The following is a 25,558-nucleotide window of genomic DNA, read 5'->3' as shown; positions in this document are numbered from 1 at the left end:
TTCAACTTTTGTGGACTATTTTTTCCTATTTTCGAGTAGAGGGGTCTACCAAACTATTTTTTCACCTTCATCTTTTTCAGACTAAAAAATAGAAGAAGAAGGGGGGGGGGGAGGGGGCCAAGGTTCGCACGGCCCCCCCCCCCCCCCCCCGGATCCGCTCCTGCCCGCGACAGCCAACTCCGAATACAGCATTAGATGACAGTAGGGACTGCGATATAAAAATGCGCCGCACAAGCCCGGGCGCTGCACGCAGTTTCCACTTCTCGGCTCGTGAGTACTGCAAGCGCATGATTTGAAGTTGGTCAATCATCCGCACACTTCATATTATAATCAATCTTTCTTCAACCGCTGAATAAGTATTCAAATATATAAAATCCCATAGATGTCGAGTTATGAATTTAATTCTTCGTATTAGGGAATAAATATGACTTGTACTTACGGGATTTCTACGAATAACCATTTCAAGCGCTAAAGTTGGGTTCGAGCATTGGCAGATGATCTGATGGCAGACGACGTCGAAGCAAAATAGAGCTTATGCGCATGCGCGAATTCGTCATTTAATATCGTCGTTATTTAGTTTTAGATGAAACGAATTTCACTCGTCAATTGTTATAGATGTCAAATCTGTTATTTCCGTCAGTCAAAATTTTATGAAACGGGTCCCAGGTGCATAAAATAGGCACATGATGGTAATGTTGGGGAATAATTTGCCAAAACTCATATGAAGAACACTATTTATGCTGATGAGGATATACCGGGTAAATAAAAAATATTATCAAATATCATATTAGTACAATAGAAAGATAGAATAGAAAGGTCAAAAGTTGTAAAAGCAATGCAGATACATCTGTATATGCCAATTGACACAATCTCTAACATGATGCACTGTATATAAGAAACTGCAACAATATATGTCAACGGATCAGCACATATATCATTCAGACAGATATAATTCATGACCATAATGGTCGATCGTGCTGTTTGAGGCTTAATTATTATTCAGATGATATAGGCTAATCATAATATTTCGTTGATATTTTTGTACCTGTACCCCCTGGACATCCACCCCCGGATAACCACCCCTAGGATATAACCACCCTCTACTATACCAGCCCCTTGGACAACCACACCTCAGGGACAAATAGGGCAACCATGCACCGGCCTCTAGGCCGACTATGGCTACGCCCGGACCCGCCCCCCCCCCACCCCACTCAGAGGTCGGAATGACCGCAAGCGTTTTGCCAAAATGTCCGGTAAAGGGGTACTTTTCGTGCGACAAAGTCCGGCCCGAGAATTGTAAAAAAAGGGGTGTATTTGACTTTTCACCCGGAGATTTCTTTAAAAAGGGGGTGTTTTTCTTTTTTTCTCTCATCTCTTTGGACTCCTGAGAAATTATTCCGAATTTAGGGGGGTATATTGAACATTTTTCCTGATTTAGAGGGTCTCCAAGGCAGGAAAAGCCCGCGAAAAGCCCGCGAAAGGGGGGTTCGGAAATGTTGGCAGTCCTCAGGTAGGGGGTGCTTTCAAAAAGAGGGTACGAGCATATGCGTTCCCTAAATAACACTGAGTGGGGGGGACCGGGCGCCCGGACAACTACCCCCTCGGACAACTACCCCGGACAACTACCCCCCCCCCCCCGACAACTACCCCCTAGATTAGTTGTCCGGGGGTAGTTGTCCTAGAGGATGGTTGTCGTAGGGGGTACTTGTCTGGGGGAAGTTGTCCGGGGATAGTTGTCCTAGAGGGTAGTTATCCTAGGGGTGGTTGTCCAGGGGGTAGGTGTCCTATAATTACCCTTTTTGATATCACGTATGATACTGTGTAACAAATCATTCTTTGTATTTTTTTCGTATAGGGTTGTAACTTTTAATATCCTACCAGCTGCTTTTGTATATTTTTTGTATACTGATAATATTATCGTCAACAAGCATTAATATATTGTATATTTGATTTGATTTGATTTATTGATTAATTGATTCTTTGTCAACTGTTTCATCCTGTGCTGCTGGTAATCTTTTATACATTAATAAAATAAAGTAAATAACATAAGATTCAGGAGTGCTATAGAGCTGGTAAAAGTGGGGGAGATCCCCGAGATCACGAGGCCCATGCAATTCAATTTGTCGTTTATCTCTACCTGACAAGTATCCATATCTCCTGATTGGTGACCTGCGCAGATCATGCCGGATGTGATTTCTCGATCATGGTAAAAGCGTGCACACTCCTCCTGGCTGAAGATTCGTACTGTGGCCTCTTGCATGGTGTCTGACACGTGCCCTCCTACGAGTCGATCATAGACAAAAATATAACTGTTTAAATCAATGTCTCCTTTGCTTTGGATGTGCAAAAGATATTGTCTGTCTCTTTTTTCGGGGTGGGGGATTTTAGTCAAGCTGACGATACAATGAACAATACGTTGTTTGCTCAGTTCTACATAGCGGTATTCATATATAGTGTAACAAATTATATCCTAGATAAAGGTCATTCTAATGGTTGAATTGTCACTTGTGCACGTGTATATATTCTAGAATACTGTAAAATTATAATCTTAAAGTGTCGAAGAGAATTGTGACCTCCAAATCTCTTCCATTTTTAAAGTAGATCTTAAGTAGATATGTGCTATTTGCTCATTGAGCGACCTTCAGCACCTGAACTATTCAAAAGCACCAGCTGCTCGGGCACAATGTCAGTTGACGACATTGATGGTGGTAAATAATGATGTTAACATTCTGAACTCAATAGCGTTAACAGAGATCTAGCAAATGTTTTTAGTTTTGTTGTTGTTGCTTAATTTAACTGCCAAGATTCCGTTGTACAATCAATGCATGTAATCTTCAAGATATCGAAGATATCACAATGAGTGAAAAAGATCACTCGAGATTATGAGCAACATAAATATTACAAAAAATATTACAAAAATGAATATACCTCACCTTCTTCAGTTAATCCCCAACCAGAGACATAACACCTTGTGTAGGTAGAAGGATCTTCTTGTGGAGACAAGCATATCGGTCTTGTGTAATCATTATTAAATTCGAGGGGTTTATCAAACACAATCAGTGCAATATCGTTATCTATTAGCTGGCTGTCGTAGTTTGGATGGGAAATGGACTGCACTCCAATTTCCAAATGATACGGTGAAGGCCTTGACAGTTTCAGGTCACCAAGCACAGCAGTTTCAAAGATATCCCTGAAAAAGTTTGAAAGAAACAAATATATTCAATTCCGCTCTAAATCATATGTAATATATTCTTACCAATGTTAATTATCCTTCGTACGCATAAACATAAAAACATACCATGGCGTACAATGCAGACGAAAACCTTAGTTTTTCTTTGCTGGCAAATCACGGAGGTATATACGCGCTAGTTGTCACAATCATTTTAACCTTTACGTAGGTCTTACCAAAAGATATTAATATTGTGGCAGGGATTTGAACCCTATAACACGTGGTTCATAGTCCCATATTCACTAGACCCCGACAACCTCTACAAATTATGCATGTAATTATAGATGGATCAAACAGAAGACCTTATGATTCATAAGCTTTTTCGCTTTGTTCATATTAAGCTGCCTGAGGACAGCGAGTGAAGCAAGGCCTGAACTGAACACAAAATGTTAATACAATGCGTTGAATGTAAATCTTGTCTGCTGAAATCCACAAGGACATTAACTTGCATCATTTTCCACAGAATTAAATTGAATGCCCTTCCTACTCTCACTAGACAATTTTTGTTCAGAACGTAACAATTATTGTTCACTGGAGTTATACCAACTGCCTGCAATAACTTTGTATCACACAATCATGTTCCGCTATAATACTCCTTTTTTTTCTAACAAAAAATAGTTTCGGTGCTCATCTTGCCTTGCCTCTAAACAGTTCGAGGCATTGGATTATATTACTGTCAACAAAGCAGAGTCAACTGTTCTTACCAGCAGTGGGCTGAGGTAACATCTAATGTACATCTACTGTTCTGTTTAATAACAACCAAAAAGTTCGAGGTAATAGGATATTACTGTCAACAAAACAAATTCAACAAGCAAAGTCAACCAAGCAAACTATTCTTACACGCAATGGGCTGCGGTAACAGCTACTGTTCTGTTGACGACCACGGCTGCACATCGATGAACATTGTTGCTGTCTCGAAGAGAAACCATCCAAGGCCAGTCTCCCAGCTGGGTCAATGATCCACCGATGATTCTTGAACTCGTTGTTGGACTTGCCGGCCGGTAACCACATTCAACATTTTCTTAATTATGGGAAATGCAAAACAAATTATCCATGTTTAATTCTGGCATATATATATATGAGAAAAACATTTATCTAATCATCTTAGCCATAATTCAGGCACATAATGAGAAAACATGTTTCTGGCATTAAATCTTCTGCAAAAAAAAATTATTGTAGAATTGCAGAAATCCTCACTGTGGCCTTTTAACCATTGTAAAGCATTTCCCGAATCATCTTGAGGTCAACGGATGCCTACGCGTTCATTCAATAAACCTACTAGTAATTAGTCTATGGTTTATGATGCATGTGTCACACAAGTGGACGGCCTTTAAACATTATGCGGCAATCCCCGCAGTTAATTGCTCAGCGGTCAATTAATTTCTACACTAGCAAAATTCCTAGGTTTAATTAACCCAGGACCCAAAACTATAGCTGACTATAACCCTTTACTAAAAAAACTGAGAACCCTAACCCTAACCTTGTATCTTCGACAAAGAAACCCCACAGAATGCCCGTATACTCCATAACTCCATATAAACAAGTAAATAGCCCGTACAAGCATTTTTTAAGTGGGGGTTCTTAGGGTTGCAACTTTGAGCCAGAGGTGAGAGTGAGACATTGCGAAGGAGCGACCAAGCCCGAGGAATATTTAGTGGCGAATAAGAGTGGGGGGGGGGGGGGGGGGGGGGGGGGAGGGAGGTTGTGAGTAAAAAAAAAAATTAATTGCTCAACGGCAAAAAATTAACACCCCCCCCCCCCCCACACACACACACACTTAAGCAAAAAATGAAGAAGAACAAATCCTTTTTTTAAAGGGGGCGGGGGTTCGCGTGAACCCCCCGAACCCCTATAGTTTGTACGGGCCTGCATGAAAGGAACTCAGCAATCTTGTGATTTTGAAGAGGTCCATAGAGAATTGCAATTTTTGGTTTTGGTAGTGAGATTAAAGTCAGATAGCTATGATGTAATTTCAATTTCAAAATGAGTGTTTCAAAAACAGGTATAGAACAAAATCGCAAAGACGTCCGAAAAATCAACCTTTAGCAATGTCAATAGCCATGTCCAGGCATATCTATTGAAATGTACCAACATGGTAATAATATACCTGTAAAGCGCTTAGGCACATCGTTGGATCGATGCATTGAGCGCTTATAAACACGGAATATTATTAAATTAAAATTAAATTGACAGATAATGTCATCCGACATCCGAACATGATGTTAATATCCAATATGGTGTTGATATTGTCCTTGAATCGATTGGTTGGTTGGGAGTCTTTACGACTGTGTTATGTATATCTTCATGAAATTATTGTCAATGGCAAAATCAATTAACATACCTAACGAAACACTGAATACAGCCATAGCTATGAATACATCGTTCGTGTCGATACCAGAGCGAAGTAGAGCCACAATGGAACCAGGTGATACAACGACAGTTGGGTCAAACAGAAGATCAACAAACGCAATCAGACTGCCTACGCTGTGAAGTGAATAAAGAAACAGATGTTTGCTACATGTATTTCACTAACTCCTTTATACTTTAACGTACCATAAAATAAACTTTCCTCTTTTTTTATTGTAATATAATATAGACACATTGCATAAAACGCAACAACATAAAATGAATATAAAGAGAACACCAATAGTTTCATGATATATTGTTCCTTTTCATGATATATGACACTTTTGTATTTACGAAGCATATTATAAGTGTATTAGATAATTTGATTTATAGGTGTCTGCGTCATCTAGAGCTACACATTGTATCTATCTCCTGTAATTACAAACCAATCTCAAGGTACAGGTATCTGTTCTTTCTAACTATTAAAATATAAAGACTCATCCACATAATTTGGATGAGTTTGGTTGAAAAGACATGCCATTATCATTCTCTGATAAAGATTGATTCAGTTATATTTTGTTTATTGCATGACGGTGGTCATTTCGAGTTGCTTCACATACCAATTCAGAAAGGAAAATATGGCTAAGAGAAGAATTTTTCGCTTAAAAAAATAATTGCATCCATTTGGGTTTGGTTCCAGAAAATGTTACATCCATAACATTCATGAGACAGACTAGTTACAGAGCATAATGACATGGAATATGAAATATTGCGCACTATTCCAACTTCGGTTGCCATAACATGGAAGATGCTTAGGTATACTGTACACTGAATTTGTGGGGTCATCAAAATATCAGTCAGCTTAATGAATGTAGTTAAACCAAAAAATTGAGTCCCTGATATCAATGGTTGTTCTGCTGAGACTACGCCTGGCTCCCTTGACCATCTCTATACAGAATGTTGACAAATGTCAGTTTTATAAAAGAATTCCTACACCAGACATTTATTTCTGTTTAGGTTGGAGAATGTTTTGGAACCAAAAGTATGCATGCAATCATGTCGTTTTCTATACCATAACCGATAAATGAATAGAAAATGTCAATTTAAGTAAGAATGATACCTTAACGTATTCACATTTGCTCCAACAAATCCGTGGGATGTCCCTTCTCCTGCTAAAACGGAATTCATCTAAACAAAACAAAAAAGAATTGAAGCATCAATCAGCATTACATTCACACACATTGTGGCCATCCAGGTAAAACTTAGGCTTGGCAAGCATTCAAAATATGAGACAAAGGGAAATTGTGAAAAAAAAAATTTTAGGGGGTGCAATCGCCAAACCATATTTGTACATGATTGTATGATTACCTATTCAAATTGCAGGTATTATGATGGTTTTGTGAAAACGTATCCCAGATACAGATGACCTAGACACTGTTTCATAAAATTGAATACCAGTACCATGTGTCAAAGTTAAGTGAAAATTTGCTCAGAGTCAATCGGATGCACTTCTTTCAGTAGTTTATAACAGTTACTGTAACTTGTTGTTGATATTTGATAGTGATACCAAGCTTTATGGAACAGCGCCCTGGTTTTGAGTTCAATTCATAAATAGAGGCCTGGCATTCTTTGTCCAGACATCTGTAAATTGTCACTTCTACAGAGGTGTGCTAAATTGACAGTCTGATAAAAATGTAATCCTTACATCTTATACTTGGCAGCTTCATAAAGCCTACAATGTTAAAATAAGCCCCTTAAAATTCCTTGCGACTGATAAAAATATATACTAATTATGCCGTTTGCGCGCTTTCATTTTAAAACTATCGATTTGAGAACATCTCTGGATAAGATGTGACTTACAGCTGTTGTAATGTTTGTTTTCATTTCCATATTTTCTGGGGTGCCTTCTTGAATGAACTCAGGACCGTATTTTCCATGCATCTTTACTATAACAGCGATGGTTTGGGCATCTAAAGCTAGAAAGAAAACCAAATGAAGAATTAGAAGTATATGAGCTAAATCATTTCCTACTTAACATAGGTTCTCGAATAACTTTTACGCCAATTCATATTTACTTAAAACATTAACATTTTGTTTTGCAATGGGGCAGATATTGTATCTTCGGAATTCAATTCCACTTATAATATGCTTTTCTCTTCTTTAAGTCTAACAATATATTGAATTCAAGTGTTGTAATTATTTCTTTATTAAAAAAGTAGGATTCTATGTACAGAAGTAAACAAAATAGTACACCAAGCATTGTTTTTACAACAGCAACAGAAACAACGAAATCTCTATAGAAAAAAACAAAAACATGAGCGATTTGTATTGTACCAGGCCAAAACATTTTAATAAAAGACCAGTTACTAAGTTTAAATACCCATCATGTCATGATCAAATGAATTTCGAAGGTGAGGGAAAGGGTCCTCTCGTTTTTTCTCGTCTTTCCCCCTTCCCCTTTTCCCCTTTTTTCTCTTTGCAATTAGAAAGCAGGTGAGTCACGTGCTCACTCGCCACCTACCCCATTCAACAAGGATAAATCCCTATGACAATCATTTGCGGATCATGTACTAAATTGGCACATTGCTACGAAAGCAAATTATATTTAAACGTCTTTGTACAAAAGCCCCCTCCCCAACCCCTGAAACAATGAAAACAATTTGCAGGGGGGGTGGGGGGTCAACAGCAGCATGCTTCGATCTTCTTGTTTTTGTTTTTCTTCTTCTTCTTCATCTTCTTTTTGTCCGATCTCCTCCTTCTCCCTCTTCTCCTTGTCATCCCCTCCTCATTTCAGGTAGTGAATTTACGAAACCATCAAGAGTGCAAGATCAACAACATCTCAATGCTGTTACGTGTCCGCTAGCCAGTGTTTCACAAAATTCTCTTTGCCAAGACCAGTGACAACTTCTGTGACAAGTCTCTGGTCGCAACATTAAATCTGTCATATCTTTTTATAACGCCATCACAAGTGAACTATCGCAGTTTCTATATGGTAAATTTATGGACAATCTAATTCTAAATCCCTAAGCTCTCATTACAATGAACAATTCTTATCGATGTTACGGTAAAAAGAAATATACATGCGCATATGTTTTAATGCCTTAACAAGTAAATGAGGTTAACATAATTTGTCAGCACATTTGCCTTCCGTAGAAACGACACTGAAGATAGGACAGTCTGTGTTACTGATTTCAGACAAATGAGAATGACAATTTATCATAATTATACATTTTTCACTACGTTTTTTTTCCTTCTTATTTCAAGCATAGGCTTGAAACAAATCCTTTTAAATTTTTGCTTTAAAATATGAATGTTTAAACCTTGATAGATACAATTTTCCATTAATATTTCTTAACATAAATAGAAACAGGGCCTTCTTTAGATTGGATATGAATTATGGTATCCTAAAATTTCAAATCACTCGCCGCGTAAGTAACCTCGAGTTTTCTTAACTTTATTCATTCTTATTTGTCATCGGTAACACATACTTTCATATCAATCAGATGTTTACATCATTTGTGCTAATAACCTCTTCTGTTTTTATATTTTCGAACAGTTTCAGTGAAAATTAGCCTAAAAATTAATGTGGGTAATTGAGAATAAATCTGAATTGTGATAAAGACTTCACTTGTTAGCCGATAGTAGCGATGTCATTACTTTGTAGCTTAAATGGCTTTAACTTTGTAAAAAAAAGTTTGTCCGCTTGATGACTAATTCACACCCATTCGCATTTTTATTTGTATTTGAAATCCAAATTGTTGAATGGTTGTAATAAATAAACAGATAACAACGATGCAGAGTAATCTAAGGTGCCTACATCCATAAAAAAGCGCCTACGGTGATATGAGTTATTTAATCAAGAAATTTCCTTTTATATTTTATCTTAAAAAATGATCAAGGACGACATAGTTCAGAGTACACAAATATGACCATGTAATACATACCATTTCCACAATTGATGCCCTGATATCCTGCTGCACAATTGCATTCATATGTTCCATTATGGTTGATACAATTCGCTCCATTCATGCAAGGGTTATCTGAGGGGCATTCGTTTACATCTATGAAAAGAAGAATCAACAGTGAAAAAGATTTATTTCATTGCGAAATTACTTTCAGGGTTATCCCTTTAGAAGACAAAGACAAAAAAATATGGTGACAAATATGGCATCATAGAATAACATACGTACCATTTTCACAAATGTTCCTCTGGTAAAGGATTTATTTTATTGAGAAATTACTTTCATGTGTCATCGCTATAGAAGACAAAGAAAAAAATATGGTGACAGATACGGCATCATATAAATAACATTTTCGCAATTGTTTCCTTGGTATCCTGCTGCACAGGTGCATACATAGGTTCCATTTTGGTTGATACAAGTCAAAGTTGCTGACAGGCAATAACGGTTTATAACCACATGGCATACACGGAACCTTTATCCTTGGTAGTACCATAATGTGTCTAGCTTTAAACCCCAAACAAAACTTGACCTAACCTGGTATTGTGCCTGGTGTAATACCAGGTGTGGTTCCCGGAGTTGTTCCAGGTGTTGTGCCAGGGGTTGTTCCCAGTGTTGTTCCTAAGGGGAAATAATGAAATGTTATACACCTATATTCAAGATTTCTGCGCTTAATTTGACATGGTTATCATTTGCTGTTTGGCATTGGAAATGACATATGTCTGGTGTGACAAATGTTTAACGCTGCTGGCGGAGGCAATAACGGTTTATAATCACATAAAATTCAGAGAACACAAATCCTTGGAAGTACCATAGTATGTCTAGCTTTAAAGCCCAAACAAAATTGACCTAACCTGGTGTTGCGCCTGGTCTAGTACCTGGAGTGGTTCCCGAAGTTGTTCCAGGGGTTGTTCCGGGTGTTGTTCCAGGCGTTGTTCCAGGTGTTGTTCCGGGGGTTGTTCCAAGTGTTGTTCCTAAGGGAAAAAAAATAAATGTTACACGTTTAACTAAAGAACTATACACCTTTATTCAAGATATCTGAGCTTAATTTGTTACGGTTATCAGTTGCTGTTTGGCATTGGAAATGACATATATCACGTTTGACAATTGTTCAAAGCTGCTCACAGAGGCAATAACGGTTTATAACCACATGACATACATGGAACCTTTATCCTTTTAAGTAATAGTACCATAATGTGTCTAGCTTTAAACCCCAAACAAAACTTGAACTAACCTGTTGTTGTGCCTGGTGCAGTACCTGTTGTTGTGCTTGGTGTAGTACCTGGTGTGGTTCCCGGTGTTGTTCCAGGGGTTGTTCCGGGTGTTGTTACAGGCGTTGTTCTAGGTGTTGTTCCGGAGGTTGTTCCAAGTGTTGTTCCTAAGGGAAACAAATAAATGTTACACGTATTACTAAAGAACTATACACCTTTATTCAAGATTTCTGAGCTTAACTTGACAAGGTTATCAGTTGCTGTTTGGCATTGGAAATGACATTATCAGGTGTGACATATGTTTAACGCTACTGGCGGAGGCAATAACGGTTTATAATCACATGAAATTCAGAAAACACAAATCCTTGGAAGTACCATAGTGTGTCTAGCTTTAAAGCCCAAACAAAATTGACCTTACCTGGTGTTGTGCCTGGTGTAGTACCTGGTGTGGTTCCCGGAGTTGTTCCTGGTGTTGTTCCAGATGATGTAGCTGGCGTTGTTACAGCAGTTGTTCCAGGGGTTGTTCCGGGTGTTGTTCCTGGCGTTGTTCCAGGCGTCGTTCCGGGGGTTGTTCCAAGTGTTGTTCCTAAGAGAAACAAATAAATGTTACACGTATGACTAAAGAACTATACACCTTTATTCAAGATTTCTGCGCTTAATTTGACATGGTTATCGGTTGCTATTTGGCATTGGAAATGATATATATCACGTGTGACAAATGTTCCAAGATGCTGACAGAGGCAATAACGGATTATAACCACATGACATACAGAGAACCCTTATCCTTAAAAGTACTATAATGTGTCTAGCTTTAAACCCCAAACAACACTTGACCTAACCTGGTGTTGTGCCTGGTGTAGTACCTGGTGTGGTTCCCGAAGTTGTTCCAGGGGTTGTTCCGGGTGTTGTTCCAGGCGTTGTTCCAGGTGTTGTTCCGGGGGTTGTTCCAAGTGTTGTTCCTAAGGGAAACAAATAAATGTTACATGCATTACTAAAGAACTATACACCTTTATTCAAGATATTTGCGCTTAATTTGACATGGTTATCAGTTGCTGTTTGGCATTAGAAATGACATATATCAAGTGTGACAAATGTTCAAATTTGCTGACAGAGGTAATAACGGTTTATAACCACATGACATACAGAAAATCTTATCCTTGGTAGTAATAGTACCATAATGTGCTAGCTGTAAACCCCAAACAAAACTTGAACTAACCTGGTGTTGTGCCTGGTGTAGTTACTGGTGTGGTTCCCGGAGTTGTTCCAGGTGTTGTGCCAGGGGTTGTTCCCGGTGTTGTTCCTGAGAAGAAATAATTAAATGTTATATACACCTTTTTTCCCTAGATTTCTGCGCTTATTTTTACATGGTTATCAGTTGTTGTTTGGCATTGAAAATGACATATATCAGGTGTGACAAATGTTTAAAGCTGCTGACAGAGGCAATAACAGTTTTTAATATATGTATTAATATGGAACTAAATACCTATATTCAAATGTCTGCGCTTTATTTAATTGATTATCAGTTGCTGTGTGGCATTGGAAATAACATATATTAGGTGTGACAAATACTCAAATACAGAGGCAATATTGGCAATTACTGCAGTAACAATTATCTTTGTTCGACCTAAATCTTCTAACTGTATAGTATAGGCCAAATTTCCATGATCCTAACATCATTTTCTACTTGGTTTATCTTCTTCTTATCTCAATTCCAGTCAAACTGTTATTGGAGTTCTGGTCATCAAATTACATTTCGCAATAAACAGTTTCAAAGTATTGTGAAATTAGATTAGGTGTACATAAATAAGATTTAGGGATTATCGAATCGATTTTTTTTTTTTAAAACATTGGATAACTAGAATTTATTTCAATTCGGTATGATATACAGTGTAAAGGTAACATTTTTGCAATTTGGCATAAAAATAATGATTTTTTTTTTTAATGTTATGTTAGCACGAAAATACGAAAAAATTGACATTGCTTAATTTTGCTTCATGTGACCTGAAATAAGATGTAAAACAGTAAATTGCAGTTAATTGTAGTCGTATATCATATTCATTCATTTCTCAGCAACTTCTTTTGTTTGCCTTTGTAATATGTGAATGCATGTTTGTATCTGAATAATTTGTCAGATAAATTAAAGATTGAGTTCTGGGAAAGATGAAAAATTATTTGTGGGATTCCTCATGTCAGTTTTGAAATAAATCACAATAGAAATGTGCCCTAAAAAGATCGCTCTTCGAATGTGCTATTTGAAATGCTCTTCAATACTCAATGACAATACACAGCTGATGAGCTTGGACCAAACAGTCATTCTAAATGTGTATGTAGTCACATACACCGATTTCCAAGTGTAGCCAATGTGATTTTATTGAAATGGAGTCAATCTTCTTATCAATTTGATGAACCCAAATCCACTTCCAACACCAATCCATATGAACTACATAATCAACATTTTCCAAATGATTTCAAGACAGTTTCTCTTATAATCTTCTTGCATGACCAGAACTCAAGTATATCTTAAAACACGCAATCTCATTTGTAGTTTGAGCTCTTACGAAATCGTTACTATGCTTCTAAAGTATAAGACATCATGTTAGCACGTCCAGTAATATACAGATTCAACATATGTATTCATGTTTACATGAACGGCTGGACTTGAAAGTGAGTTCACATGTAGAATGCATTGGCGCGTTTAGTGTAATGGTGGGGTAGGGGGTTGTCCGGACGCAAAACAAACTAATGCTGTCACTTCCTCCTTTTAAATCTATCGTTATATACGGATCAGATAGCTCGAGCCATCATGAGTAATTTTCCTTCATATGAAATATTGCATGCAGGCGCGGATCCAGGGGGGGGGCCGAGCGGGCCTTGGCCCCCCCCCCCCCCGGCAAAAAAAAAAAAAAAAAAAAAAAAGAGAAGAAAGGAAAAGAAGGGAAAGGGAAAGAGGAGAGAAAGGGAAAGAAAGAAGAGGAAGAAGAAAAGAAAAGGGGGAAGAAGGAGATCGGGGGGGGGGGCGAAAGGGCCTTTCCACCCAGGCTGTTGCCCCCCCCCCCCCCAATCAAAAAAATAATAGAGAAGGAAGGAAAGGGAAAGAAAAAAGGAAAATAGGAGATACTGGCGTACTGATAGAGGGGGGAGGGGGGGGGGGGCTTGGGGGAAATCAAATTCAAACGTGTTTTATTTCTAATTCCATAATTGTGGATTACAAATAATGCTGAAATTACATAATTTCGGAGATTTTTCCTCACTTTTTAGTAAATTATACTTTTGTATGCGTTTGTTGGAAAATGACAAATTCCTAAATTTACAGCCAGGCAAGAAATACGATTCTTGAGATTCCTACATGTCAGGGACCGAGGAACGGCGGGAATCGGGAGCCTCAAGCCCCCCCCCCACACTTTAACAAAAAAAGTATATTAAAGAGAAATAAAAAATAAAAAAAGAGAGCAAGAAAGAAAAAATAGTTAACTGCCAGTGTTAACAAATAAAGAGGCATCAAAATATGATCATCTGACCGTGATTAAATGCCTAAAACCCATAAGCTTCCGGGGCATCTACCCCCTGGATTCCACCTAGGGCCCTAAGGTGGGCCCTTCGATGCTCATCTGACGGTTATTTAATGCCTAAAACCCCTGATTTGGGGGGGGGGGGCTTTGTCCCCTTGACCCCACGCCTAAGTGTCCTGCCAGTGTGACAAAATAAGGATTATAAAAAATGCTCATCTGACCGTAATTAAACGCCTAAAAACCCCGAGCTTCCGGGGGCTCCACCGCCTCGACCCCACCAGGGGCCCTAAGGCGGGCCCCTGAATGCTTGTCTGACCGTAATTATTGCCTTAAACGTCTGAGCTTCCGGGGTCGGACAAGGTATCAAAATGTGTTAATCTGACCGCAGGCGCGTAGCCAGGGGGGCGGTGGGGGCGGTACCCAAACAATCACCGCCCACCCCCCCCCCCTAAAAAAAAGAGGAGAGAAAAGGAAGAGGACGTAGAAAGAAAAAGGAGCAGACAAAGAACATCAAAGAACATAAAATTCAGACAAAGATTAGTGTAGAGAACGATACAACGCATCGTCTTCTTTCTCTAATAATTTCATGAAACGTAAAAGCCCCCGCGCTTTGCGCAGGAGGGGGGAAACTGAACTCAGACGAGGATTAAGCATGGAGAACGGTACAACGAATCGTCTTGTTTCTCTAATGATTTAATGAATCGTAAAAGCTTCCGCGCTTCGCGCAGGAGGGGCCGGGAGGGGGGCGGTGAAAATGAATTCAGACGAGGATTATTTTCGAGAACGGTACAACGAATAGTCTTCTTTCTCTAATGATTTAATGAATCGTAAAAGCTTCCGCGCTTCGCGCGGGAGGGGAAAACTGAATTCAGACGAGGATTAAGAGTCGAGAAATGTACAACGAATCGTCTTGTTTCTCTAATGATTTAATGAATCGTAAAAGCTACCGCGCTTCGCGCGGGAGGGGGAAAACTGAATTCAGACGAGGATTAAGAGTCGAGAAATGTACAACGAATCGTCTTGTTTCTCTAATGATTTAATGAATCGTAAAAGCTACCGCGCTTCGCGCGGGAGGGGGAAAACTGAATTCAGACGAGGATTAAGAGTCGAGAAATTTACAACGAATCGTCTTGTTTCTCTAATGATTTATTGAAACGTAAAAGCTTCCGCCCTTCGCGCGGGAGGGGGTAACCCGTATTCAGACGAGGATTAAGAGTCGAGAACTGTACAACGAATCGTCTTCTTTCTCTAATGATTTAATGAATCGTAAAAGCTTCCGCGCTTTGCGCGGGAGGGGGGAAAACTGAATTCAGACGAGGATTAAGAGTCGAGAAAATATGTACAACGAATCGTCTTGTTTCTCTAATGATTTAATGAATCGTAAAAGCTTCCGCGCTTCGCGCGGGAGGGGAAAACTGAATTCAGACGAGGATTAAGAGTCGAGAAATGTACAACGAATCGTCTTGTTTCTCTAATGATTTAATGAAACGTAAAAGCTTCTGCGCTTCGCGCGGGAGGGGGTAACCCGTATTCAGACGAGGATTAAGAGTCGAGAACTGTACAACGAATCGTCTTCTTTCTCTAATGATTTAATGAATCGTAAAAGCTTCCGCGCTTCGCGCAGGAGGGGCCGGGGGGCGGTGAAAATGAATTCAGACGAGGATTATTTTCGAGAACGGTACTATGAATCGTCTTCTTTTTCTAATAATTCAATGAAACGTCAAAGCTATCGCGTTTCGAGGAGGGGGAGGGGGAAACTCGCCCCTCCCTGCACCCCCCCCCCCGCATTACGTCACTGCTGGTCACCATTACGTTCCAATTTTTGGCTCGCATAATTTCAAATTTGGGCCCCCCCCCCTAAGAAATCCTGGATCCGCGCCTGATTGCATGTAAACTTCTCAGAATAACTGCCTGACGTCAATTACCGTCCGGATAACCAACCTATCCGGACATAGGCGGTGATAGGAGGGGGATGAATCCGAACTAAACTAAAGCTGTCAGATTTTGCAAAGAAGATGGCACTAATTGATGTGAATATTGTTTTCATGTACAGGTTAGTCAGCATACAGATTTCATGAGGCTTGTATCCAGAAGAATTATATTTACTTTCTGGATTGATATATCGAGATATTTAACCAACCTGTCCGGACACAGGATCGTGTGGGTAAACATACCTGTATCACATAGATCTCCTCCCCATCCGGGTGGACAGACGCAAGTGAACTCATTAATCCCGTCCTGGCATGTGCCATCGTTAGCACACGTCACTCCTTCGCATTCGTCAATATCTGCCAAAAAAGGGCAAACAAAATGGATAACGATTCCTATGAAAATTAGACAGTGACGAATTTCAGAAAGAGAATAGGCTATTAAAAGAAAAGTTGTTGAAGGTTCAATTTAGGTAATTGAACTGAGACCTCATTCCTCCACACTCATAAATATCTGCAAAAATATTGTGAAAAGAATTTGTATTCAATTGAATTCAATTAAACTCAATGTATTCGTCCATCTTTAAAAAAGTACAAGTATAACATAATATTAACACATTGTATTAACATAATAATATGAACATAAAAATAGAGGGATTCCCTTAGTAAGCAAGTAAGCGAGTTGCTTGTAAACAGGGTCTCGGTATACAATACAATATCTGGTTCTATAATTACATTTGAGAAAATTATAAAACAGCAAAATTATATATTTAAATTAAAAAATTGCAAAAGAAGATGATATTTATGGTATAAACAAAAGAATAGGTATCTGATCTAAGTCGAACCGGGTAAACAAAAATCCCTTTCTTTTTTAAAAAGCCAAAAAAAAAAAAGGCAGACATTGTGACAGAATTGTCTTTCATGCCAAATAATAATAATAGCCTAATAGTCCACTCCAAATTTTATTAAACCGAAACGGAAATTCTTTTTGCCCAATTGATCGTGAGCCCGGCAGCCACTGAGCAGCGCCAGATCGACGTTGCTCTATCCCTTATTGTTGAACGCCAAACAAGGTAGCAACAACTCCCATCTTTTAACGTCTTTTGGTATGATGCTCAACATGCAATATGTTATTTCGTTCATTGTTTGTTCATTTGGTTATCTCATTGGTTTAAATTGGCGTTATGGCACAAAACGGGTAGAGGGCACCATAAACAAGCTTATACTGACGCCCTACTAAATGTTAATAGAAACCTCACCCCAAGGAATAATTAAGGTATTCTAAAAAATTAGATGTATTCCTGCTCTTTGATATACAATATTCCTTACGACAATGTACAAGAGATATATAAATAAAGATGTTCTTGGCATGATGTGATACCTTTTAGCATAACATGGGTACAGCCATTTTATTGAAAATGTGACGTACCAGATGAAGATGGACATGTATCATGGAAATATTTTTAAAATCAATAACAAAACCTTTACTTTTCAATGAGGAAGAATTATGGCTGAGAAGATGGAAATTATATTTGGAGAAAAACATATAGCAGGGGAAGAATTGTAACTAATTCATTTAGAAATCCTAAAATGTAGCAGTAGACAAAGCAATTTCACTTATAAGAAACCTTTAACCCAGAATAGCACCACTTATTTATGCAATTTGCGTTCTAGCAGATGTTATATAATAGCAGGTGAATGAAATGCTTCATCACCACACACACCTGAAAAAGGAAGGATCCATAAATTTGAACACATTTACTTGATAAACGACTTCACATATTACGTCACGTTATCAGAAACTGGCGATGCCCACGTCGTGCTGAGAAACTGTACATTGTTCCTGCTGTATGCCTCTCTCAAACACTTTGTAAATTAATGGGCAAGAATATAATAAATACAAATAACAAGTTATTTCTTGGAGTGCGGTTTTGAGGTTGGTAGAAGCTTAAACTACATGTTGAAATTATCTCAACCAATGATGTATTGAGTCTGCTTATCACATTAAGGTTACACCGGAAAATAAAATATAAAAATCGGTAATCTTGAGTACTTGGGTGCGTTTATCGTCATTGGCAGAATGTTTAAAACCATGTAAACCTTATGACACATATCTATAACGACAACTGAAATAATTATGATTAAAAAAACGATTCGAATGTCTTGTCTGCATATGAAATGTGAAGAATCGGGTAATCTCTTCCTATACACCCCTAGTAGCAGTACTATGATATACTGGTGGAGACTCTTGACTGTTATAAGAGAGGTCACGAGTTTGAACAAGCTCGGTACTTTGATTTTTGGAGACTGAAGATATTTGACCCAGATCCCCCTTCTCATTGATCGAGTGAATTGGTGCAATGCTTTGGTAATGAAAACTTTGAGGTCCGAGAGAAGAGCAGGATAAATTTTTTTCCTACCCTGGGTAAATAAAACTGAATTATTGATGATCATTCTTACCATTTTCACAGATGGGCCCTTCATGTCCCGTGAGCCTACAGTCACATGTGAAAGAACCGTCGTTGTTGATACAGAAACCTGAATTCTGGCAAGGAGTTGTTTCACATTCATTGATATCTATTGAAAAAAAATATATATAGATATTTCGTTCAGTTAGGGGGGGGGGGTAAGGTTACTTTTTTGTTTACAAACAAAGTTTGAGGGGAGTTTCTTCCAAAACACACACATAAAACAAATTGAGGGGGTTCGACACCCCCCCCCCCACCCCTGTCTACGCTTCTGGGTAAGTGTATAATTGTGATCTCATGCCTTGTTCCTTTGGAGTCCGATTTTCTCGATTACTTGATTACTTTCAGATTGCCTTCGCGTCAGACACGCGCAACTAAGACAATGAAAACAATGGATACGTGCAGGGAAGACGTTTCCCATTACCACAATGTTCCCTCTCTCTCTTTCTTTCCCTCTTCCTTTGTATAATTTTATACATGTATATTTTCATACTTTACCATCTTTCTGTTATGGTATCATCACCTCTGGAATTTATTTCATTTTCTACTTAGCTGTGTGTTCTTCATCGCAACGAAGAGTGCGGATAAAAAGGAAATGATGCAAGAAAAAAAAAGTTGTTTCAAGTCAGAATGAAGTTACAGGAAAAGAAATAAATAATATATTGCAAAAGGAATTAGGTAATCTCTGTAATACGTACCTTACGATTGCCAAGATAAAATGTACACAAGTAAGAGTAAAAATCCAAATAGATTCAAGTGAACTATATACATTGTAATTGTGTTTTTTATAAACCATGATCAGTCAGCCTAACTTTTGTAATATACGTCACTGAAAAAAATTAGAAAGTATTACCAATTTCACAATTCTGGCCTTCCCTTCCTCTAATACACTGGCATGTATATGAGCCTTCCCCGTTCTGACAGGTTCCCTCATTTTCACAAGGATTAGTTGCACATTCGTCCACATCTGTTTATTAAGAGAAAACTTTATCACTTTTTGAAGGAAAGATTGACTCGTATTCAAAAACTTAAGGTTGACTAGATGTACGTTAAACCCGTCTCTGCCAGACTCTTTATTTTGTATAAACCACTGTAACAGTAACTCTGATTAAATTATGAGTATGTATGTATTTGTGAATATGTAATTTTGGTTTGTATCACTGTATCTTTGAATGTAAACGATCTATACCTAATAAATCCTCTGATGAGGCAAATAAAAGAAAACACAAAAAACTCTGAATTAATTATTTCAAAGCTTATTTTCATTTTCAAAATTCCTGGCCTCAAACGCAATGCAGTCATTATACAAATTGATATGGTTAATTTTGTAGAATAAGGTGATTGAAACTTGATCATACATACATTAGTGGATTCAAATTAATCGACTTGCATTTTTATTTTGTAGTACAATGTGTAGTCTAGATCAATCTGGATTTATAAACAAAACAAAAAGCAAAAAAATTCGTCACTAAAATGTAACACAAAAATGCTATGGCTTACAAAATCCTTACAGATTTTTTTTTTTTTGCTTACACATTCAATGTTCAGAAAATTAGGTAAATTTAATTTTTGTCTACATGCCCGAGGTGATATAAATACATAACAATAGCACCCAACTCTCTAGATCATTAGTAGAAAGAAACACTCACCGATGTCGCACAAAAAACCTTCGTAACCCGGCGCACAGTTGCATGAGAAGGAGCCCTCATTATTGGCACATGTTCCTTGGTTACCACAGGGGTCGTTCAGGCATTCGTCCGTATCTACCAAAAGTAATTAGAAAATTACTTTCTCTTTGATTTCTGGCTTTAAAAACTGTTCATTTTTTTCTCGAAATCTGCGAAGAATTTACTATATCAAATTAGGATCTTTGCTTACAAGTCTACAATTTAGGTTGCCGTCAACATCAGCAAAATATATAAATGTTTAAGCTATATCATATGCAAAGGTATTCTCTCTGTGGTATATTTATTCCCAAAATATTGCTATGAAATAGTGGGTTTGAAAATAATTATCTGACATTTTTTTTGTAAACATTTGATATCTAGTAAGAATATATTTCAATTCGGTTTGATATACAGTGTTAAGGTAACATTTTTGCAATTTGGCATAAAAATAATATATATATATTTTTTTAATGTTATGTTAGCAGGAAAATACGAACAAAATTGACATTGCTTATTTTTGCTTCATGTGACCTGAAATAAGATGTAAAACAGTAAATTGCAGTTAATTGTAGTCGTATATCATATTCATTCATTTCTCAGCAACTTCTTTTGTGTGCCTATGTAACATGTGAATGTATGTTTGTATCTGAATAATTTGTCAGATAAATTAAAGGTTGAGTTCTGGGAAAGGTGAAAAATCATTTTTGGGATTCCTCATTCTTTAAATGTCAGTTTTGAAACAAATCACAATAGAAATGTGCCCTCAAAAAGACCGCTCTTCGAATGTGCTATTTGAAATGCTCTTCAATACGCTATGACAATACATAGCTGATGCGCTTGGACCAAAAAGTCATTCTAAATGTGTATGTAGTTACATACACCGATTTCCAAGTGTAGTCCATGTGATTTTAGTGAAATGGAGTCAATCTTCTTATCAATTTGATGAACCCAAATCCACTTTTTCCAAATGATATCAAGACAGTTTCCCTTATAATCTTCTTGCATGACCAGAACTCAAGTTTATCTTAAAAAACTCAATTTCATTTATAGTTTGAGCTCTTACGAAATCGCTAATATGCTTATACAGTAAAAGACATCATGTTATTAAACACGTCCACTAATATACAGATTCAACATATGTATTCATGTTATATGAATGACTTGACTTAAAAGTGAGTTCACATGCACGTTTAGTGTAATGGTGGGGTAGGGGGTTGTCCGGACGCAAAACAAACTAATGCTGTTACTTTCTCTTTTTAAATTTATCGTTATATACGGATCAGATAGCTCGAGCCATCATGAGTAATTTTCCTTCATAATATTGTCCTACATGAGTTTTAAGAGATTTATGAAATATTGCATGTAAACTTCTCAGAATAACTGCCTGACGTCAATTACCGTCCGGATAACCAACCTATCCGGACATAGGCGGTAATATAGGAGGGGGATGAATCCGAACTAACTTAAAGCTGGTAGATTTTGCAAAGAGGATGGCACTAATTGATGTGAATATTTATTTTCATGTATAAGTTAGTCAGCATACAGATTTCTTAAATCTTGTATCCAGAAGAATTATATTTACTTTCTGGAATGATCTAATGAGATATTAAACCAACCTGTCCGGACACAGGATCGTGTGGGTTTACATACCTGTATCACACAGATCTCCTCCCCATCCAGGTGGACAGACGCAAGTGAAATCATTAATCCCGTCCAGGCATGTGCCATCGTTAGCACACGTCACTCCTTCGCATTCATCAATATCTGCAAAAATAGGGGCAAACAAAATGGATAACGACTCCTATGAAAATTAGACAGTGACGAATTTCAGAAAGAGAATAGGCTATTAAAAGAAAAGTTGTTGAAGGTTCAATTTAGGTAATTGAACTGAGACCCCATTCCTCCACACTCATAAATATCTGCAAAAATATTGTGAAAAAAAAATTGTATTCAATTAAATTCAATTAAATTCAATGTATTTGTCCATCTTTAAAAAAGTACATGTATAACATAATATTAACACATTGTATTAACATAATAATATGAAAATACAAATAGAGGGATTCCCTTAGTAAGCAAGTTGCTTGTAAGCAGGGTCCCGTTATACAATATCAAATTTACACCTTTTTTTTATAATTACATTTGAGAAAATTATAAAACAGCAAAATTATATACTTAAATTAAATAATTGCAAAAGAAGATGATATTTCCCTTGGGTACTAGGAATTAATGGCATAAAAAAAAAAATAGATATCTGATCTAAGTCGAACCGGGTAAACAAAAATCCCTTCCTTTTTTAAAAGACAAAATAAGGCCTACATTGAGCGGAATTGTATTTCATGCCAAATGCTCAACATGCTATGTTATTTCGTTCATAGTTTGTTCATTTGGTTATCTCATTGGTTTAAATTCGCGTTATGGCACAAAACGGTTATAGGGCACCTTAAACAAGCTTATACTGACACCCTCTGGTAGCACTTCAAGCTCCAGAAGCATGGATAATGCTTTATCCCAAATCATAAACAGTACTGTATGTATATATATATATATATATATATATATATATATATATAATGTCTTGCCAAACGACGTTAGTGCCTGACCGGGATTCGAACCTTCAATCATTGGATTGAGAGTGAAGTGAATGAACTTCTATACCACGACACCTTAACCTCCACGTAATATGATTAAATGATTAAAGAGTTAATCTCTTGCCATATTTGCCAGGCATCACTTACTTCTTAAACATGATCTGCCCGTGAATCCGGCGGTACAGGAGCACGTGAAGTCTGAAAAGTCTTCGGCATCGATGCACATAGCTCCGTTCTGACATGGCTCGTTCTCACAGAAGCCTGTGTGATTCAAATATAATGATGATGATGATGATGATGATGGTGATGATTAGGGTAATAATAATATTAATGGCAAAAATAATAATTTAAAAAATAACAATAATGATAATATTAATATAATGATATGATTCAAATCATTCAAATGATTTTATTTCGCATGCAAAACATAATACAATGAATAATTATATTACAAAAATATGCAATGAAACGAAAAATATAAAAGAAAAAGCCCGAAAAAAAAGTGGAACTATCTCGAAGCAGAGCTTGTTGAAGTTTTAGTTCCTCAGATGCTGTTTTACAATATAACGTGAACAAAGTATGCTTAGAAAATCAATAAGTAGACAAAATATGTAGCTAAGAAATTATAGATTTTATGGGGAAAAAATTAAAGAGAGGAAAAAATAGTAGAAAGCAAAAAGAAAGATATTACAAAAAGGGAAAATGAATGATTGCAAAAGCTCTAGAAGAAGGAGGTTGGATCAGTAGAAAGAGGGAGAACGATACTGAGCCGAGAGTCAAACAAACCGAGATATATAAGACTAATAATACGTTTGTTTATCCAGAGAAGCCCCACACCCCAAAAGATTTTTTTTTTATTTTTTAGAAATCCCTGTTATCCAGACTCTTCATACTTAACTGTATAAAACATAAATTTTTCTGTTTCGGAATTTAAAAAAGTGTGAATCGAAGTGGCTATTTTCCTTCGATCTTGTACCTCTTGGGATTTTGTTGTCATGTTTGCATGTTGTATTTTTTGTTGAAATTTGAATATCACTGTGATGTAGCCTTGCTCTCTGTTCTCTATCCCAAGTTTCCAGGCGGAGGATCCACGGGCCGATTCTACCAGCCCGCCCCCCCCCCTACTCAAACGGTAAAAAAATAGGATAGAAATGTAAATTATACTCTTTTTTTTACTGAGTCGGGGCAAAATTTATCCTCAAAAACTGGACAAAAAAAAATGTGCTCTTACCCACCCACCCCTCCCCCCCCCCCCGCTTAGTCACCGGCCGGCTGAGTCGGCGCAAAATAGTTTCTCAAGATTTGGTCGTTTAAAAAAAAGTAGAAAGTTATGAACTATGTAATGACATGATAAGCTATGGAAAACTGTGAACATTACAAGACAAATTGCCAACGTGATGGCATCATTCCCTTTCAACCCACCAATTATTTTTTCCTACATTGATAATACGAATTCTCTTTTTGACCAAGAATATGATTTCCCCGCAACATGAAAAAGTTAAGTTTGTAATGATATTTTTGTTTTGCATATAGACATTAAAGGTAAAGACCAGTTATGGTCATGCGATTGCATTGTGAAAGAAACGTTGTGGAATCGATCAGAAAAGGTTGATCATCTAGCATCTAGCATCTGCAAGGTTCTGGAATCATCAAAATGATAAGAAATTTGGCCCTTTCTTTGTAAAGTTACAAGCACTATACACAGAAAGATGTTTATGGGACTACCCTATATCTCTCACAGACCATGAGAGAAACAAATTTACCAAATATATGAATTAGTAGGCGGTTTCCCGGCAATTTTTTTATCATCATGTATTAGTCAAAACATATTCTTTCACATGATTGGTAATGAGAGCTTCCATTTCATTTCTTGAAATTGGGGCGTTTCCAATACTGGTCCTTACCTTTAATACGGAGTAATACTGTTAAAATCATGAACATTTCGATATATTTTTTTTAATATGATAAAAGAGTGATTATGAGAAATTAATTTTTTTTGTGTAATGATATATTTTTAAAATCATGAATACAAATGTTGTGAAGATGTAAATGGAAAACATATTGCTTCACTATGACTTAGTTTAGTTCAATCATATTCTTGGAAGAAAAAAAATAGAATTTGTATTGTAATTTGACAAACATTGTAAAAGTCTAACCTGAAGTCATTGTTACCGGTCCAACATCGTTTGAAATCGTACTCAAGGCTTCTAGAACACTGTTCAGAACATCGTCGAATATATCCAGCAGTTGTTCAGGTTCTCCAGAAAAGACAATGTAAATAATTATGAAGTCAACGTGCCAGCTGCCTTCCCTTTAAAAGGATAGAATAAAAAAGAGGGAAAAAAGAAGAAATGTTGTCAAAACCTTGATTAGACATTGATCTTTATGTCCCTCAACGACTAAAACTATTCTTTTAGCTAACTCTGCCCTATATATTGTGTAAAAGTTATGAATGAGATATTATTATACATTATGCAATTTGCTCTATTTTGATCGAGAGTGACCATGGCAGTGCAGAGTAACATGTTTTCCGTACCTGTTTGCAATAGATATGGTGTTGCACAAATGACAATTGTAATTTATATCTACATTTGCAATACTCTGGCCATCTCTCGACATGACACACAGATTATTTCGCGGAGTAATGTAT

At 37.2% G+C, this 25,558-nt stretch overlaps 1 protein-coding gene across 1 annotated transcript; it reads right to left on the bottom strand.

Moving 5' to 3' along the window:
- Positions 1-1,815: 1,815 nt before the first annotated feature.
- Positions 1,816-25,204, bottom strand: LOC105438873. Its single transcript, XM_030985196.1, has 21 exons — positions 25,065-25,204; positions 23,056-23,169; positions 21,968-22,081; positions 20,300-20,413; positions 19,504-19,617; positions 18,643-18,759; positions 16,429-16,542; positions 11,962-12,045; positions 11,919-11,931; positions 11,585-11,704; positions 11,164-11,331; positions 10,769-10,875; positions 10,389-10,508; positions 10,072-10,155; positions 9,520-9,636; positions 7,436-7,551; positions 6,696-6,763; positions 5,571-5,713; positions 4,070-4,250; positions 2,934-3,190; positions 1,816-2,280 (listed from the first exon to the last, which is right to left on the bottom strand). Exons 1-21 carry the CDS (start codon positions 25,072-25,074, stop codon positions 2,024-2,026), a joined length of 2,532 nt encoding a protein of 843 aa, XP_030841056.1. The 5' UTR covers positions 25,075-25,204; the 3' UTR covers positions 1,816-2,023.
- Between the last annotated feature and the right edge of the window lie 354 nt (positions 25,205-25,558).

The sequence above is a fragment of the Strongylocentrotus purpuratus genome, unplaced genomic scaffold (assembly GCF_000002235.5).
Source record: "Strongylocentrotus purpuratus isolate Spur 01 unplaced genomic scaffold, Spur_5.0 spur5_scaffold_14, whole genome shotgun sequence".
Classification (NCBI taxonomy): Eukaryota; Metazoa; Echinodermata; class Echinoidea; order Camarodonta; family Strongylocentrotidae; genus Strongylocentrotus; species Strongylocentrotus purpuratus.
The sequence above is the reverse complement of the archived record's forward strand: the minus strand, read 5'-3'. Positions and strand labels throughout refer to the sequence as shown.

What these genes read in the sequence shown, in the direction of transcription:
- LOC105438873 (XM_030985196.1), bottom strand. An exon ending in GGGCAGATCATGTTTAAGAA is followed by an intron (nt 22,082 to 23,055) that starts GTAAGTGATGCC and finishes CTATTTTTGCAG; the next exon opens with ATATTGATGAATGCGAAGGA. An exon ending in TTGGGGATTAACTGAAGAAG is followed by an intron (nt 2,281 to 2,933) that starts GTGAGGTATATT and finishes ATCGACTCGTAG; the next exon opens with GAGGGCACGTGTCAGACACC.